The sequence below is a fragment of the Amblyomma maculatum genome, chromosome 1, assembly GCF_055883805.1.
Source record: "Amblyomma maculatum isolate TAMU_Amacu chromosome 1, ASM5588380v1, whole genome shotgun sequence".
In the NCBI taxonomy this organism is placed as follows: Eukaryota; Metazoa; Arthropoda; class Arachnida; order Ixodida; family Ixodidae; genus Amblyomma; species Amblyomma maculatum.
In genome coordinates this window covers 223,521,306-223,540,725 of record NC_139344.1, presented here as the reverse complement: position 1 = coordinate 223,540,725, position 19,420 = coordinate 223,521,306, and the positions used below count along the sequence as shown (strand labels likewise).

At 44.4% G+C, this 19,420-nt stretch overlaps 2 protein-coding genes across 3 annotated transcripts in view; one reads left to right on the top strand and one right to left on the bottom strand.

The window, feature by feature from the left end:
* Window positions 1-1,762, top strand: part of LOC146205727 (putative ATP-dependent RNA helicase DHX35) — a 28,172-nt gene extending 26,410 nt beyond the window's left edge. The window contains exons 16-19 of one of the 2 annotated variants that reach the window (XM_084590382.1): window positions 1,042-1,171; window positions 1,234-1,387; window positions 1,476-1,587; window positions 1,661-1,748. In XM_084590382.1, the coding sequence (XP_084446508.1) occupies window positions 1,042-1,171; window positions 1,234-1,387; window positions 1,476-1,587; window positions 1,661-1,693 (429 nt within the window). In that variant the 3' untranslated portion in view covers window positions 1,694-1,748. Of the gene's footprint in view, window positions 1-1,041; window positions 1,172-1,233; window positions 1,388-1,475; window positions 1,588-1,660 lie in introns of both variants that reach the window. The other variant, XM_084590385.1, reaches the window with a different exon arrangement.
* LOC146205726 (uncharacterized) lies at window positions 1,593-17,879 on the bottom strand. Its single transcript, XM_084590386.1, has 10 exons — window positions 17,654-17,879; window positions 17,468-17,568; window positions 16,253-17,053; window positions 12,434-12,527; window positions 12,210-12,343; window positions 11,931-12,141; window positions 11,704-11,865; window positions 8,184-8,382; window positions 2,317-2,697; window positions 1,593-1,919 (listed from the first exon to the last, which is right to left on the bottom strand). The coding sequence occupies exons 2-9, from the start codon at window positions 17,529-17,531 to the stop codon at window positions 2,488-2,490; spliced, it is 1,875 nt and encodes a 624-aa protein (XP_084446512.1). The 5' UTR covers window positions 17,532-17,568; window positions 17,654-17,879; the 3' UTR covers window positions 1,593-1,919; window positions 2,317-2,487.
* Between the last annotated feature and the right edge of the window lie 1,541 nt (window positions 17,880-19,420).

The window sequence follows — 19,420 nt, the reverse complement described above, 5'->3', positions numbered from 1 at the left end:
GCGGCCACGGCAAGATCAGTGCATGGCCGCCGCGGCGGCAGCCTGCTCTTTCTCCTGTGCAACCTCCGTAGCTCGCAACTAAATACTCATTAATTCCAACCCTGTTAATTTAAAAATAGGGATAAGTACTGTCGGCGCGGTCCCAGCCAACGCCCATGAAAGGCTATGATCTCAAACAAGCACTATGGGTTTTTTTTTTCTTTTTTTTTTTTTTTTTTCGATAGCCATCCATCCTTCCAACCATCAGTCGTCAACGGAAGCACGCGAGTCAGCCGCGATCATGACGCTTGCTTTTAGCACCGTTCCCTTCAAAAGCAAGCCGCTTGCTGCTATCGCGCGTTCCCGTTATTGGAGTGGCAGTAGACGGCGCCTGCCCCAGTCGCTCATAGCATGATAAAGCGAACATACTGAAACGAGGCTTGCACAACCGGACAAGCGCTGGCACTTTGCCAAGTTTGCTTCCTCCCCCACCCCCCTCCCCCTGCTGGAGCTAAAGTCAAAAGATAAACACGCCGTTATCGCTGGGCAGCATCTTGGCTCATTGCAAAGAAATGTGTTGTGGACAGTGACGGCGCGCTAAGGACTGACGCCTTTACTTTTTTTTTTTCAGATTCGTAGGCACAAATCGGGGCTGGGTGGGTTCATTATGCGAGCGAGTTCGTTACGCGACTAAATACGGTACATTTACTGTAATACAAATGGTTCTTGTCAGTTTTTTCGAGGCCATTCGATAATTCGAACGTTTTTCCCGGTCCCGTGAAGTTCGAATTAGCGAGCTTTTACTGTACTTTTCAGCGAGCTAGGACCACAGAGTGCGGCAGTGTCGACCTAAATTCGGAGTCTAACTTTTTTTTGCCCAAAGGGGGTCGCGAGTTGGGAGGTTGACTTATAATCGACAATATACGGTAGTTATTGAGGCACGAAGGCACAAGCTAAGTGACTACACCAAGAGAACATTATCTTGCTGATGGTGCATGCAAGGGAAGTAAAGGCCGGTGGGTTTTTCCAACAGTACTGACAATGGCTACCATGTTCTTGCAGAAAGGAAAGGATAAGCGGTGGTGTGGCCAAATGTTCCTAAACTACAATGGTCTTGTGAGAGCCACTGAAATTAGGAACCAGTTGCGGAAGTTGCTGCTGAAGTATAAAGTGCCATTGGTCTCTTGTCAAGGTATTTTGTAGCTTGTAATTTGTACTGCTAATTTTTATGCCTCTAACAAGACGTAATTACAGGCGACACCGATTCAATTTGTCGGTGCATTGTAGCAGGCCACTTCGCCTATGCTGCATACTTGCATTACTCAGGAGAGTACCGCACTGTGTGTGGTGACCACCCACTGGCGATACACCCCACATCTGTACTATACACACAGAAGCAGCCAAAGTGGTAAGGCAACTCCATATCATAAATCAGTCGCCAGGGGACTTCTGTTTTGCAACTTGTGCTTATTTACATAGATGCATTATTCCTGCAGGGTTGTTTTCGGAGAGCTTGTTCACACCAGCAGAGAATTCATGAGGAACATAACAGTAGTGGACTCATCGTGGCTCTATGAACTTGCACCAGGGTTTTATCAGTATGGCACAGTAAGCAGTGTTTCATATTTTATTATTCACAAATGTACAAAAATTTACATGACTATTTCTCACTGCTCTGTAGGACACAGATGCTGCAAGAGGGAAGCTGTTATGAAGATGCACATGGATTTTATTTACACTGTGATTAAAAATGTGACTGTAGACAAAAATCTGATTCATGATTATCATACACTATATACATAACTAGAGAATAATGACTGCACATGGCACAGTGCTGTGCCTATAATATTTTTCATTACCGCAAATTCCTTACCCAAATGGAGCCACTAGATTCCTCGGATTTTATCAAAGAAAGCTGGGCCGGATCCGGATCCCAGTTTCTGAAACGGCATGATAGAAGCCACTTAGAACATGCACGAATGTGCTTGAATATAGAGACATTTCCCCTACTGAACAAAGAATCTGAACTAAGGGAAAAACATTAAGGTCAGGAGCTATACTGATTTTAGCCCCCTGCTGAGCAGGAGTGTAACTGTATAAAGGAAGCACCTGAACCAGTGCACTGTTTACAGTGAACAAGTTTTTAAAAGTTTGTCCGACATCCCAAGCAGGAAATTCAGTACAAAAAGCAGCACGAAAGGAACCGAATGACCACCAGGAAGCACTGATCATGCAAGAGCTTTGAGGTATCCTGGTTGTTGACTGCAGTGAAGTGTGTAATGCCTGCTTAAACTTCAGGGTATGTAAATAAATGACAGCAGGGTATGACACACTCACCACCTGGACAGGGACGGGCAACAGGAGTGGCTGGGAGGGGACTGCTTGTCGTCAACGGTATGAAAAGTGGTGCTTTTGTTGTCTCCTGGGTTTCTTTCTCACTTTCCGTAAGCTTGCTAGGCCCAGCACCACACCAGCTGGGAACAACAGAAAGCTTTAAGCTGGCACAATTTATGATTCCAATGCAATAGCCGCACACCGCCAAACTTGCCTCTGTTTCCTTGGAGCCTTCAAGGGCACAGCAGCACTGCTGTGAGGTGGATCTTCCTCGCGCTTGCGTTTTGTGGCTCGAGCATGATGGGACAGATAGCACTTATTTCCTCTCGGGCACTTCTTGTTGGCAGCATGTTCAGGGCAAATAAGGATATGTTGCTTCTTGCACTGCAATTGTAAGGCATCACAAAGTAACCATACTCAAACTCCTAGCTGGACAAGCTACCAGACTTTTTGAACTGGCTTTACTTTAGACTCTAGTAAGAGATTAATGTTAAAGGTAACAAATTTTTGTAAACAGAGGCACAGAGGAAATCGTGCAACAGTCTATCCTCGACAATGACTGGGAGCTGCTGCACAAAGATATTTATTTCGCTGCAAGGAAGTGAGGGGAGTACAGGGAGCACAGTTCTTAAATGCCGTACATTCTAGCCAAGTGTGCTGTTACTCAATGTGCAAGCCCATGGACAGTGGATAACAGACAAGCACATGACTATCACCTACAAGGAGTAGCACATAGGTACTATGAACAATATGAGCAGGAACACACGAGTGCATGGTAAATAGCCTCGAAACCCACTTAAGGCGATATACTGCGGCTGCTGTTGGAAAGAAAGTGGAAAGGGCGCCGCGGTTCCGCAAGCTGTTGGCAGATATAACTGTCATTCTTGAGAACGTCGCAAAAATTTTCAGCTGCAACCTTAAGGAGCTGCCAGTGCTGAAGTCTCAGATTAGTAAAATGTTGACTGTGTTTAGGAGTGTTCCAGCCAAGGCCACTTCACTGTTTACCATTCAAATACAACATTTATGAATTCATCACAGCACTGAATACTGCAGAAGCAATACGTGAGCATTAAACATGCTGGGTAACAAGATTTGGGCACACTGCTAGCGTCGCTCCTAGTACTGTGATAAAATGTGCAAGAGATGGTGCTGCTCGCAATTACGCCTGAGCTACCACTTCTCATTCGTGAGCGCTCTCATTGCGTTTTGCCAATCCTGAGCCACTTTGCACTCATTTTGAATAACTAAAAAATGGCAAGCAACTATTTGGGGGCTTTAGTGTAAAAATTACAATTCTTGCACTCTGTGCAGTTTTTTTTTTATATATATATATTTGTTTATCACCACGAAGCTTTTAAAATCACTGCAAAGATGAAACTTGGATGCAGGGTTGATGACTTTTGTTTTAAAGCAATCGCAGTGAAAAACAACTTCCAATAGCCAAAACTTTGCTACAAGCAACCTTTTATGTGCTTTAAGGGGGGATGCGGGGCTAAAGTCAGAGTTTTCACCCTCCAATAAAATGCATTTTTAAACTTTTGTTGCTTTGAGTTGTGCATGTATTAAAGATACTTCTCACCAAGTTTGATCATATGCACAGTACAAAAATTAAAATTTGTTTTTGCAAGATGGGGTGCACTCATCACCGAAAGCGCCTTTGAATGCCAATTTCAAGATTCATAGCAGGCAAGAAAATGAACGCATAATGTATCGCCAAAAGAGGCAACTCAAAGCAATTGCAACAGAGCAGTGTCGTGTTGAAAATGATGGCCCAACGTATGCACAAGGCCACTTTCATTTATTCATTTAGGCCCTAAATCATTGAACTCGTTCTTCTTAGTTTGCACTTTATGCAAGAGCACAAGCATTAGGAAAGCTACCATTTCCATATTATTCCACCAAAGGCTACTTTGAAGGTGGTTTTTTGGACTAAAAGTTTGTAGGCAACAAGACAGGGTACTTTTTGGATTCTTAGTTATTCTCTAAAAAAAGGGAATCAAATATGTGACACATTATGACAACAGACAAAATGAAGTTCATTTTAAGGCGCTCAGATTTTTACAAAAATGTCATAAATAACCCACAATTGGCCTTATCCTGCACAGTGAACTACATAGAAGTTATCTAAGCACAAATGATTAGTACATCTTCATGAAGTTTGAAATGATAGTCTTCCTAAGCTGACACACTTAATTACTCACTGTGGCAGCTACAACTTTTTTTTCTATTTATGCTAAGGTAATGGAACTTGGAATATATTCTAATAAGAAGAAAATAAGGCACCCCTGCAAGTTTCATCGAACTTGGAACAAAAGTTGACCCTTTAGCCCTGCATCCCCCCTTAGAGGCAAAATTTTGCTTCGAAACAATTTTCTCTGCTATAAACTGCATTTCCTGTTAAAAAGCCTTACTTCTGCTATAAGTTGAATTTTCTGCTACAAGAGTTTGTCTGTTCCAACACTGAATACCATATGGCACTTAGCCGCCATAAGCTCAGTCATATTCACATCAAAGCTACTACTGCCTGAAAGTATGTGTTCTGGTTGTCAGGCATATGATGACTGCCAATACTGACCACACGAACTGTGCTTGATCTGAAAATGTCTGTTGATTCCCCAATATAAAGGGCTGGTCACTAATATCATCCTCATCTAGCAGTAATGAAGGTTACTACAGCAGCCTAACATAACTGCCTTCTCATGCCTGCTGTATTACTGCCGGTCGATGGCGGCTGCCAAACAAATGGACTCTACTTTTCAACACAACAAAATAGTAACTCACATTCGAGTGCAAGCTAAGTCCCAAGAAAAGTTCACAGGCAATTTGTGCATCACAAAAGCAGCCACCACACCATATGATGAAGCTCCATTATTCCTAAGGCTCTGAAGGAAGCATCTGATAGTGAGGGGCATAGCCTCCTTAACGCAAGCAGGAGTGAGAGTTCCACCACACGGTGTGCTTTTACGAAACTTTGGTAAGCAGTGATACAACACAATATTTCTTGGCACACAAACTGCACACCACTCGATATATGCAAGGAAGGTGTATTCTCCATAAGGGCCATTTTCTCCCTGTGATCCAGAACTTGAAAATGTCACAGCAACACGAAACTAGAGTCAAACCCACTTTATAACAATACTATTCAGAACAATATATCTGATATATAACAACGGACTACTACGGCACTGTCAGCTTTTTGATACTTTCTATGGTTAAATAAACTGCTAATAACAATGTTGCCATTGCGCATTATCCGTTGCACCAATTAAATCCTGTCACTGAGAACCAACCTTAAAAGAGACAAAAACAGAGAAATGTTACAACCACACTAGCCGAACCAAGCTTACAATGCAAAAGTGCCTGCATGAAGAGCCGGCGGAGCCAACCGACAAATCGACCTGTGCTGTGAAAGTGAAATCCCCATCTTACCACGCATACAGACGTGCGTTCTAGATACGCTTACATGGCATGTCAGTGCAGAGGTGGCGGAAAGACTCAGACTCTCAGACTTCCAAAAATCTCCTTCTGTGGAACAGTCCATTATTAATGTTTCTGGGACTGCGCGTCTACAAAGAGCTGTGTGATTCAGCCTTTGTTTTAAAAACACATGACAACTTCATGAGTCAGCAAGACTGGTTTTCCCAGGAAAATTTCCTAAAAAAACCTTGTCCCTAAACAGTACGCATTCTTTGAGGAAATGAAAAGAGACATTGTCCCCTTAATCTGCATGAACTTGGACTGATGTGAGCTGCCTTCAAGAGCAAGGCACCAAACAACCCACCCTCTATTTAGTCTCCAGTCTCCAGTCTACATTTTTTTTTTTTTTTTGAGAATAAGTGACTATGGTATTTTTTCAGCCCTTTCTGAGCCATTCTGAAGAGACGCTGTTGGATTTTCAGGCACAATGGAGCACACGTCCCTTTTGGTTTACACAAAGAATGGGAGGGTGTGGTCTGGGAACAAGACGCCTTGGTTGACAAAAGCTGTTTTGCTATTTATAGGTCTTATTTTCTTAGCGATTTTATTCATTGTTTCTATTGCTGATTTTGGTATTTTTGCAGCTACTGACCAGCGAAGGACAAAATCTCAATGCGGCCCATATAGCAATACCAGTTTTAGACACCTGCGAGTAATAAAAAATGCACGGCAGCGTCAGTAGCAGTGTATCGCTAAATAGGCCATGTGCGCAATATGTGATTCCACCAGTCACTGAGGTGCATGCCCCCTTGCAAGCACGGTTTTCCTTTTCTTTCCTGCCGCCACTGCTCCCTAAGTCCTGCAAGCTCATTGGATTTCCTGCTGAGAACTGCTTCACGAAAGTGGGCTTCATCCGGAATGGCATGCAGTTTGCGAATGCATGCGAAGGTTTGCGAAGCTGCCACCGATGCAATGACAGCAGTGTGTCGAGACTCAAGAGAATTCTTGCACGCCAACAATGCTGTCGCAAGAAATGAAGACTTCAGCGCAGAGGTGATCCTCCCAGCTGTCATCTGTGCTGACAGCGGTATAAACCTATGCAAACACTGTCTTGCAAATAATAACAGAGTCCCTCCAGACTTTGTTTTGCTAAATGTCCTCCAGTTGGGTTTTTACAATAGTTAGGCGGGGTGCCTACAAGGACAGGTGAACAGTACGCCATGAACCAGTCAAAGCTGCAAATTTTTTCCTGCTTAGAAATGAGCACTGTAATCTACATTCCTGCCACTAAATGCCCTGAAGTTTGTCTTTTTTCTCTCCTGGCATATTCCAGTTATAACAATGATATTTCAGCCTGCAAGTTCCTTCCTCTCCTCCACCAACAGCAACTTCTAGGCTGCTTAGCTAGTCTACTTTAAGAGAGTCAAAACCGCACGGATGATCATGATCAATAATGAAAACACAAGCTGACAAAACAAGCAGGTCAAATGTAAGACAACAGGAATGTACACCTGAACTGGGAGAGAACAGACCACGTGAATACAGCATGCAAAAAACACACACACACACAAAAATATATATTTTTTTAAATCCTTCATATCAATACAAATGAACCATCCAATCTTTTAATATGAGTGCAAAGACAACTGACTTGTGTCTTATCATGCTGATGTATTCATTTTGTCTTTGATGTTAAGGTATGACACTCGCCACATTTGATCATCCACTGTTTCACTTCCTAAGGGTACTGCACTTGAGCAACAGGCTGTGACAGTGTCACATACATCTTGTGTCTATCTTTTACACCTTACTTCTCTCTCCAGATTTTTGTTTGTACCCACTGTGCAGAGTAACCAACTAAAATGCTCCTCTAGTTAACACCTCCCTGCCTTGACCCTTTTTCTGCTTGCTCTCTCAACCTGACAAATGAAGAAATAAATTCATTTGTAAAATATGTGTAATTTCAAATACCATGCTCTCTAATTCAAAGGTAAAAGCAAAGAAGGGCATTTCATCTGCTACCTGAAAGTTCAACATAATCTGCACACACGTATGCAAATTCAGTCACACTCCTACTACAAGATCCCCTCATCATCAAGTGTCACCACCACCAGCTACCGCAGTTAGACTATCTGGCCACTTCAGTCATCACTACAATTACATATAACCTATCAGCATTTGTGCAATTTGTGTGTTAAACCTGTTACCAAGAGAATCATTGTGTTACTTTGTTTACCGACAACTATATACTCATTAAGTACACAGAAAGAACAAGCATCCATAAACCACAATACTAAAACCACATTTTGCAAGCAGAAAAAAAAAAAAAAAAAAACTGGCCCAATGTAGTGTTTATAAAAAAGCAGAAGAGCACGAAGTTAACTTTAATTCAATATATGTATGTCTGCCCTGTAGTGCAGCAATCTTCAGTATTTTTGTCAAACTTCTCTTACCTTAATTCCACCAGCACAATATCCACGAACAGCAAAGTCTTGGCACACTTCTGCTTTTGAGCTGACCTTGACATGCCGATATGGGCAGGGGCTATTAGTACATCGCCCTTTCAGGAAGAAGGAGCATACAGGCATCTTTTCTGGTGCAACCTTGTGTGAAAATGGGCAATCAGACACTTTGCAAGTTCCACGCAGAAACCTGCAAAAAGAATGTGAAAAACACAACATAACAAAAGCAGTCCATGTACTGTCTTGGAATATATAAATCTGTGAATATCTTTAAGGATACAAAGCACATGATACACTCTGGCACAGGGAAGAATGTGACTGTACAGCCCTGGGTAAAATTACCAGCATACAAGCAGCGCTCTATTGTCACCAGGCCACTCCCATCAATTTTCAACTAGTTGCGTCCTGCACTAAATGAAATGCAGGCAGCCTATCTTGACATATTTCCTCATTTGATGGGCTCGTTGCTGGCTGAAATTTTCACCACCTACTGCATATAAGTACAGGCTGTAAAAACCTTTTGAACAAGTCCTTTATAACATCTTCCTGCTACTCAACTGTATTTTTGGCCTAACAACCAACCCAAACATGCATTGTATCATTGCATGCCTGACACAATGGTATTATGCTTAAAAGCAAGCCACATCAGAATTTTTTTTCCTCGAAATGTCTGTTATTTTCTTCTCCTTCTGACCACATAGCGTGCACAGTTCATAGCAGCTTCACCTGCACTGCCATTGACTTAGTGCTGCCTCCAAGCAGGTTTGTATGCGTTTTTTTTTTCCTTTGCATCAGAAATAGTTCTAATCCTATGAGCACAGCATGCACCTTTTTATATTACAGTGCCCCACTGCAACACACCTGTGCATAGCCGCTGGTTACAAGGATACAGTCCCTACCAATGGCTCAGTACTGTGATGTACCTAGCCGACGACGAAGTGAAGAGTGCGTAGCGAAGCAGGAGAAGACGAGGAAGATAGAATAAAGCAGGGCGTTCGAAAGAACAGCCACGTCTCTGCTTGTTCTCCATTACAATGGCGCAGTCGACCAATGTCGGGCCCAACCCAGACCTCCCCGACCCGCTTCTCCTTTGAAGCGGCTGGGCAGTCACATGACCGGCTCACTCGGCGCCCGGAACTATGCCGACCGAGAACGGCGTCCATGCCTCCTCGGCGGATTCAGCTCTAGCGGCCCTCCTTCCTGAAGCCCTCTCCACCCTCCGGAAGTTATCAGCCTTGTTCAACTCTGGCGGCCCTCCTTCCTGAAGCCTTTCTCACCCTCCGGGAGTTATCAGCCTTGTTCACTGCAGCACTTGGCTGCACCTCGCTGTCCTCTGGGTGCCCAGTACCGCCAGTGCCGCTTCCGGAGTTCCGTGGTTTTTCTGACGGCACCGAAGTGTGGATTCAAGTTGTCGACACTGCTGCCCGGCTTTCCGCCTGGTCTCCAGCCACCACGCTCGCCGTCACGGAAGACCATCTTCGTGGTGCCGCCCGCGCCTGGCACCGAGGCCGCCGCTACACCACTTGGTCAGCCTGGACTGCTGCCCTCCTGGCCGCCTTTGCACCCTTGGCCAGTGCGTACGAAGTCAAATTCACAACGATGAGATCGCGGTGCCAGGCTCTAGATGAAGGCGTCGCCCTTTATGTTTACAACAAGGCCAGTCTTCTTCGGACCTGCAATACTGAGTGGCCCGCGTCCGCAGCCGAACAGCACTTCGTCGACGGGCTTCACGATGCCACCCATGCATCGATTATGTCCACACTGGACACTGACAGCCTCTCCAACTTTGTCCACCAAGCAGCCGCCTTGCATAACACCGCCAGTCGTCGCGGGGTTCTTGCTGCCGCCGAGACATCAGCAGCACCTCAGCATGCTGCCCGCCCATGCATGGCTCTATCCATCCAAAACGGCAAAGTGCAGCTCCGCTCATGCTGTACCACCCCTAGCCCACCCGTGGACAAGCATCCTGAAGGTGAGGCTAGCCACATGCAACACCAACAGGAAGAGGTGCAAGCACGCGAGGGAAGCCTCTGTTTCCTGAGGGAGGATGAGTGGAACAGTGGTTTAACGTGATCGGTGGCTATGGCTTTATCAACTGCACTGACACTGGCTAGGACATTTTTGTTCACCGCACAGCGATACAACACTCCCGTAAACTTCGCCGCATCCGAAAAGGGCAGGAAGTTGAATATGAAGTGATACCAGGAGCAAAAGGCCTCACTGCTGCTAATGTCAGTGTGATAGACGTGAAGTCCGCGCAGAAACGTCACCAGTTCGTCGGGAACGAACGAGCCCACACATACCAGCATACTCAGCGAAGCTGTGCATGGCACGGTGCTTACGGTGGAAGTGGTGGCAGCAGGAATAAGCATTTCGGTGCAGCTTTTTCCATTTCAGTCACCACTGTGGATGCATCATGAGTGCAGTTCCAGATCAGAGAGAACCATCGGATGCCGCACAAGGAGAGCAAGCCAGCAACAAGTAACTGGCACTGGAGAAACTTTCCGGTGCATGACTCTCAACAAGGTCTTGGCGGAACGTCCAAGTGGCAACGACCCCAAGAATCTCACCCAGAGAGCAACTTGCCACTCACTGAACCAGACAATATGCAAATATTATTGATGCGAACATCCTTATGGCTTCGCAAGAGGACAGCCCAGGAAAAAAAATTGCCATGTGCAACAGATGCGACAGCAGCGATGTGAGGGTGATGCATTTAAGGACCGCAGTCGTGGCAGAGTGTGAAGTACTTAGCCGACGACGAAGTGAAGAGTGCAGGAGCGAAGAAGACAAGGAAAATAGAATAAAGCAGGGCGTTCAAAAGAATGGCAGTGTCTCTGCTTGTTCTCCGTTACAGTATACATATTTGAGCACATTCATGCTTCACCTGTTGTCATTTGGTGCACTACACATACACTCCAGCAGCCTGAGCATTATAGTGTTCATTCAGTGAAAAGGCGAAACACAAATGATCTTAAATGATGTAAACTGCATGACAGTAGGATCCTCATATCCATCGAATATCCAGACACACATCACCACCAAGTAGCTAGAAGTTGAGAAGGCATACCCTTCACTGTTCACATCTGGCCCATCACTGATAGCACATGGACTTGACATGTTAAACCACGCACACAGGCTCCAGCATACATACCAGCAGTAACAGCAGAAGACTTTCACAGCAGCAACAGAAGAAGAATGTCATTTAGTGACATTCATATTTACATATACACTATCAACTGCTTTAATGCTGCTGCACAATTATGATCACATTTACTGATGTTGGAAATGCCTGGTCATTTGGAGCATGCTAAAGTACACTCAGTGTCATTAAGTACATCATTCTTTTACTACCTTGTGTATGGCTTCACTGACATATGTACTGACATCGCAGCTTGTACTGACATCACGTGCAGACACCACATACTGACATCAGAGCCTGGCATAAAATACCAGTAGAGAGGCCTAAAGGTGATACACAAACCAGTGTGCTGGACTAGTTTCTACTTACCTAGTGCACACAGCCACCTTTTCAGGATCATGAATGTAGGCACAGCTGTCTCCCTTGTTGCAGCGGCCAAACCGATTAAAGAAAATACAATACGATTTCCATTCTGGCTTCCGACTAGTGTTGACTGTTCGCGCCCTCTGAATGCTGCGATTAACAGTACGGCTGCAAAAAAAGAAAAAAGGTATCAATATCGTCACTGAAGCACTGCATGGCTGACAGCACTCAACCTAAGGTATGTTCTTGTCTCTGCAGATGGCGTTTGCGAAAGAACTCCTGGCTTGTGCTCAATGTAGGTCTTTCCACCAACATCTATGCGAGTCAGCCCATTTGTAAGCGAATTACGTCGTGGCTGTGAGATGCGGCGAAGGACCTTGCCAGTTTTATCCATGGTGTAGACCGAACCCCGCACCGTTATTAGCCGCTCATGATGTGGAGAAGCTGCACAGAAAAAATCACAAAAGAAAAAATTGGTAGGGAAAAATGACTGAGCATACGCGCATACTAACCTTTGCAAAACACTGGGCTCTGAGAAAGGGACCTCCTGAATGCCCTTGACAACTTGTTCCTTGAAGCTTTGTACGTAATATTTCCTATCTTGATGTAGTGAGACTGAGTGGCATTTAGGTCGGCACTAGATTTCCTAAAATAAAAAAGTAAAAAAAAAAAAGAAGATGCAGTGGTACAGCAATGTGTATATATTAAGCTGGATTTGAATAGTAAGGTTACAAACCCAGCCATTTTCCTCTTCTGACCGTGAAAATAATGGGTGCTTGAGTAGGATGGAGGCCATGATCGTTTCATTCCAGACGTGGCTGCAGGCCTCACTGCAAAATAATAGTATAGAGCTGAGTACACACAGAACCCATAACCAACAAAGCATGCTCAAGACAACAGTTAACCAGTGCAAATTACTGGACACCGCAAAAAAAAAAAAAAAAAAAGATGAAATATCTAGAACTCATTTTAGAATGGTGTTTTCAGTTTTTTTGATAGCTTTGAATAACTTTTAATTACTTTTTTTCACAGTGTAGCTTCATCTACAGTTCAAGCACATCTTAGCAGCAAGCCACTTTATAAAACAAAGTTACTCGATGGCAATTTGTTGGCATCGTTGTGTCAGGCACTGCAAAAGTTAATAATACCATACTCCAGCACCACTCTGCATTTCAAATAGCCATCGTGACGTAAGTTTTACGTAGTATGTGCAGAGTCGGGCAGGCTCAGCTCATACATACAATGCTGTGCAAGTCATGGTGGCACACATGACAAAACAATCGTCATAAAAGAGAAACACGACATATCCAATTAAGCAATTTTTTTTGCTCCACCTGCCAGTTAAAAGATCATGAAAGCGGCCAAGAAAATGAAATAGTAAAAAACTAGGCTCCATAAGAAAACAAGCACTAAGTTAATATTTCACTATGAATAATTTAGTATTTATTTATTTCATTATTATTAAATATTTAATACTTTTGTGGTGAAGAAACCCAACAAAATCTGCTATTATAATTCCAGAAAAATCAATGTGAGACCATCATTTTAGTCTAGAAACAGAAACCAGTTGTGCCTTGAAAATTCTAGACGAAAAAAAAAAACAAAGATGCATGCATACACCTAACAGGTACCTGTATTTTGAGTTTACTATTGAGAATACGCACAAACCGAGCCTTCAAAGGTCACTACAGAAAACTCGTTAATTTGATTTCAGAATTATTTAAACTAATTAATAAACTAATCAGTCAAAATTTTGGTTTCATCAAAATTATCAACTCCATACAGTTCAAAGCGATTTCAGCAGTGGAAGCAGGCTTGCATTTTGGAGCATCTCAGGGAGCAGTCATAATGCAGTTTTGGAGCAGCTTTGGAGCAGTAAAACGTGGTTTAGAGCATGTTTTTAGGATTTAACACTTATAATAATCGCAATTTTCTATTCCTGACAAATACATTCTGATTTTTTTTTTTCTTTAATGTTCAATGCTTAGCTTGACTGTGCATGCATCTTTGACAAGGCAGCCAAAATATATACAGATGCTTAAAATATCACAGCTGGCCTGAGCAACAATTTGGAACAACACTAGCAAATGGAATGCTTTTTCTACGCTTCACGTCTGAAAATCAAGTCTGATTAAAAGCTTTTTGCCATTTGATAGATTCCAAACATGGAGTTTACCAAAGTACTTTGATGCACTTAAGCACAACCACTAGTTTGGAATTCACATCAATGAGCAGTACATTTATGCTATCTTGTGCACATCCTTTTCGATCCTGTGTTGTGTCGATAAATTCCTTAGCACCGGTCAGTGCTGCCTGCTGATTAAACTGGTTAGGAATGGCAGAGACAAAGGGGACGCTCTAGGCTTCAGTTTTAGCGCAGCTAAGTCAGGTCTGATAATTTTCAACGGCTCAACTGGTCAGGGTCTTAAAATACAAGGCCATGAAATACCCAGAGCGGCAGAATATAAATATCTCGAGGTATGGGTAAACGAAAGATTGGCATACATTGGAAAATATGAGCAATCACTTAAGGTCAAAGGGAGAAGGAATGCTGGGATAATGAAGCATAAGGCATTGTGGGGATACAATAGGTATGAGGTATTGAGGGGCATTTGGAAAGGAATTACGGCGCCCGGGCTTACTTTCAGAAATGCGGTTTTGTGCCTAAAATCAGAGGTACAGTCGACATTAGAAATAAATCAGAGGCGCCCGGGCTTACTTTCGGAAATGCGGTTTTGTGCCTAAAATCAGAGGTACAGTCGACATTAGAAATAAATCAGAGAGCTGTCGGACGATTAGCACTGGGTGCCCACAGCAAAACCACAAATGAGGCGGTACAGGGAGATATGGGCTGGGCATCTTTCGAAGTATGGGAAGCTCAGAGTAAAATATTATATGAGCAACGCCTGAGGAAACTGGACAGTAAAAGATGGGCAGCTAAAGTATTTAAATACCTATACCTAAAAAGTGTCGACTCACAATGGAGGAAAAGAACTAGGAAGCTAACCAGTAAGTATGCTGGTCACAAGGACGAAGACATAAAGAGCGTTAAGCAACAGGTGAAAAACACAGAAGGTAAAAATTGGATAAATTCGATGGAAAAGAAACAGAGTGTGGAACTATACCAAAAGTGGAAAAGGCAGATCAGGAAGGAAGCTTTCTTTGATAACTCAAGAGGCAGTGCCCTACTGTTTGAAGCTAGATTAGGGTGTCTTAGAACATGCAGCTACAAAAAGAAATTTAACAATGAAGATAACATATGTGCAGTATGTGGTAAATCCACAGAAACAATTAACCATATTATACTCGAATGTAATGGTATCCATCCGGAAGTCAATACAGGTGCAGTCACTCTTCCTGAAGCTTTAGGGTTTAGAGATACCAGTGGGCCGGGTGAATGAACCTGCGGTGGAAGCTAGCAAAAAACGATTGGAAGATTGGTGGCTTAAAAGCAGAAAAGCGACACGATGTTACTAATGTAGAAAGAAAAATTCAATATATAGAATGATGGTACAGTTAATCAATTTAAAATAATAATTAAGATATAGGGGGAAAAATGAGCATGATAGCAACTGCTATCATCCCGTTTCAAAGGGGACGCTCCTATATTCCATCCATCCATCCATTCATGCAAAGAGGATTAACAGCACTCATGGGTAGCCTTTTCTCCTCTTCAGATTATTTACTTCGTAAGCTTCTGTTAGTGGCTCCTCATGCTTTTGCTTTAGCGACGTTGAGATTACCTTAAGTTCAACACGTTAAAGATGTGTCATGTATGGCTATCCAACCATCTTGAGAAACTTTATAGTGATTTTCACCTCCGAGGTATCGCCCTAAATGCTTCAAGTGTGCTTTTGCCTCATGTACGTTTGGCACATCTGTTCTTAACAAAGAGGTTCGATGGTGAAGTATATGCTTGTTTTCATAGTAGAATCATTCAAACAACTCGCGTTCATTGCAGACAGAAAAATTTCCTAGGTCCACTGAGCGATAAGACCAGGTTCTGCTGAATTTGATGGCAAAATATTAAGGTTTGGAGCAGTTTTGGAGCAATATTGCATTTTGGAGCAGGACGGAGCAGGGAAAGCAGTTTGGAGCAGAATGGAGCAAATGGAGCAGCCCTTCTACACCTGCAATTTTTAGTCCCTTTGAGTCCTAATACCCGAGAGTCAATGTAGTCCGTTTCCCTTGAAACCTTTAACAAATATGTGGTTGAGCTAGCATTGAGCTAGCATTACAAAATGACACATCTGAAGTAACTTCATCTCACATTTGGTGCAGCGATGAGCAATAATTAGCTGCCAACAATACTGTAACAAGTCAGGCAGCAGCTACATTCAGTATCGCCTCTATTCACTCTAGACGTCTGTGCACTGCTTTTATGCACCCTTGTCAATCACTCCAGGCAAGCATTATAATAAATCACAGTCACTACCTTGACAGCAAGGCCACTAAAATAAATCTCTATGTTTCATAAGTGTACAGCTTTAAAATGTATAAGTGCTACATGGACAAAACAGAGATATTGAGCAGGATGCTGATGAATCAAACATACCAAACTGTGATCGCAGTGGCCGCTGCAGTGAAGTTCTGGACCTGTTTACATTGTTCAACTTGTACTTTTTCACAATACGCCTAGCTCCAAGGTGAGTGAGGTTCGAGCTAGGACTCTTTGCTGGTGTAGCAGTTTTCGCCCTGTTTCGTATCAGTTTGTAGGTGGACACAAGTGGTCGCAGGCTCTTCATACTAGGATTGCTTGGTGTAGTGATAAAACAACCAGTTGAGCATATTGGGCCAGTTGTTTCACTCTTCCTGCGGTACACATATCTGCCCAACAGTGGTCGCTTGTAAGAAGCGTGACGTGACAGAGATGAGTCGGTGGCAATGGTCAGTGGAACACTTCTCGGCGTCTTAGCTTCTACCCCAGACTTCAATTCTGGCTTCTCAGTGGTACTGAGCCTAGTATGGAGCTTCTTCAAAGTGTACCTGCTCTTGTGCACAACTGTTGAACGGGATCTCCTCCGGGGTCTCAGTTGCGGAATTGTTTGTAGAGCAAGAGCGTTACGCACAACAGAATAGTTATGGCTGCCAACATTTTCGGTTCTCTTAGTGCTGGGCGGATCCACTTTCAGTGCGTTGGTAAGGCTTCCTCTGGAGCACGCTGCGCTTCTAGCACGAGTTACAGGTGCGGTAGTACGGGGCGGATCCATTTTAAGTGCGTTGGTTATGTTTTCTCCTGTACACACAGCACTTAGAGCACCAGTTACACTTGCGTTGACCTTTCTAAAACGACTTAAACTTCTTATCTCCGTGCCTTCTTGCATTTTCGTCAACGAATGATGGCTGTTGATCAAACCTAGAAATGGAGTCGGCGGTTAATCAGTTCAAAAAATTACGCAAAAACAATTCACGCCTTCAACTGGCGATTAGGCAATGCAAAAAAGAAAAAAAAAAAAAAGAGGGCCACATCTGTCTCTTAAGAGAAGAATGGCGAAAGACTACCTTTCCTATCATACCATTTCCCTCTCATCGCTTACCTCTTATCGGCGTTCGTTGCAGTGCTACTATAACTGGTTTACAGGAAAGGAAAGGTGCAGTTTCTTCCGACAAGTGCGAGTTTGGACGGTACACGATCGCTAGACAAGAACTCTCAAGTACGCACAACTCTCGCGCACAGGATTTTGTTCCATGAGCCTAGAAAGCTTTCGCCTTAAAAAGCAGCTGCCATGAAACGCTGTGATGCTCGCTTCACTCAACTGAAGGCACTTACGTGAAAGATACAAGATTTCGTCCTCCAAAGCTTTCTTCTCGCGGTCAGTGCGTTTCTGGGCCATCTTAACAGCTGGACGCTACAAAAACGCTCAAAGGCACCTGAGAGTACGGGAAATGTAATTACTGCCAGATATTTCACGAACAACAGCAACGACGAAAACAGGGCGCCAAGCTCGGGACTTACCTACGGCGACGCCACTGGCTCCGAAAGCATACAACTAACAAGCACTTCAGTACTTCACGTTTTGTCTGACGACAATATTAAGCACTGCAGCAGCAGCCTGGTAGCAAGATGACGGCATCAAACGGGTTTGCATGTGCGCACGCAACTCGCGCTACCACCATCCGCTGCCCGTGACCGTGGCTGCCGTGGCCACCTATGGATTGCAGGATTTGTCGTGCCTTGGATTTGCAAGAGATTGGATTGGATTGGCGCTGAGGCTTCCCTTTTTTATCAGGTGGACCAAAAAGGTCCTAGCCAAGTCTATTCCCTACTGTGACGGAGTCTGTCCCGCCATGGCGCAACGCTACCAACATCTATTACGCCTTATCCGGTTCTCAAGGCGTCGTTTGGTTGCCTCCACAGCCACAGCCCTCTCATCCCGCTGTGTCGCGATCGCATCACTGTCCACCGCAGCGTCTCCTTTCAGCTGTCCAGACGTGAACCCCAGCATCTGCGGCAAAGTTGGCCCGCTAGGCTGACATGGCATGAGCACTTGGCAAGTCAACACAATATGTTCGATCGTCTGTCTCCCGCCCGCACACCGCACACAAGACATCCGCGTTGTCCTTGCCCTCGATCCGCGCGTGCCATTTCCTCGTGCGCAGCACCCCCGCACGGGCCTCAAAAAGCAGGGCGCTCCCCAGGGAGTTGTCACAGAACAGTGTGCGTGGAGTACGTACCAAAAGCCGGCTTGGCCGCTGCCACATGTTCACGCACCTTCGAAGTAGTCCAGCAGGTGTCTTTAGTGTTTGTCACGGTTGGCAGTGGTACATTATACTTTGCACTCAGTTCACGTACCCTCCTCTTCCAGCGTGTGCATACTCCGCAGTACAAAAGGCAGCGTTGTGCTCGATGAACCCAGCGGTCCGCCCCATAGTCCACGAACGCATTTCAAAACTAATCTTGGCTACTGCCTCCCGAGCCTCGAAGGAGGACCACCCAACATCACCCTGCACCGGCTCGATCGTTGGGGGATGAACGATGGGCTCCCAGTGCCTGTCTTCCCACCTCTCTCTGTCTTCGCTCCATAAACTCTCACGTCGAGGATGTGGTACACAACACTACATTTGCACGTGTCAGACCTGGGGCCGCCTTCTATATGGTATGGTAGTAATGGTAGTAGGGTGCGTAGGATTTGGGCTGCTGCTGATGATGATGAGCTGGTGGCCATTGTATGGACCATAGCCATTGAATTGGGTGGAGTGAAAACACATACACACGCAGAGTTACACAAACACAGAGTTACAGTTACACACAGGCACGCACATTAGTCAAATCGGTCAAATACGCTACCAATAATCCAACGGTCTGTGAATTCATCCAGCGGAATCGAAGCTCACCTAAAGCAGTGTTTCCAGTGTTTCTACAGAAACTCTCGCCCACCCTCCCCAGTAAGTTCCCGTCCTTGCCTCCTTGCGCTGGAGATGATGATGATGAGTTGAGGCCATTTCCTTTGTAACGGGCGGATACGGCACACATATCCTAGCCGGTTTGATTAAAAAAACGAAAACTGTCAAAAAAAGGAGAAAAAAGACAGCCACAAAGAAAGGAAAACATAAAATAGGCACTGTCCAGAGCTACGCGACAACATCAGCCCATCACTGCTGACACCATTACCATCAGCACTTTGTCAGTCACCACCAATGAAGTCACCTGTCTTTGATTGCCCGCAATCTTGCGAGGGTATTGACCGCGACATATTCGCATCAGCCCATCACTGCTGATCAC

Coding starts and splice junctions, on each gene's coding strand:
- LOC146205726 (XM_084590386.1), bottom strand. CDS start 17,531: ATGGCCCAGAAACGCACTGACCGCGAGAAGAAAGCTTTGGAGGACGAA. Junction 12,142..12,209: donor GAGCCCAGTGTTTTGCAAAG/GTTAGTATGCGC, acceptor TTTTCTGTGCAG/CTTCTCCACATCATGAGCGG. Junction 8,383..11,703: donor AAGGTGGCTGTGTGCACTAG/GTAAGTAGAAAC, acceptor TTCTTTTTGCAG/GTTTCTGCGTGGAACTTGCA.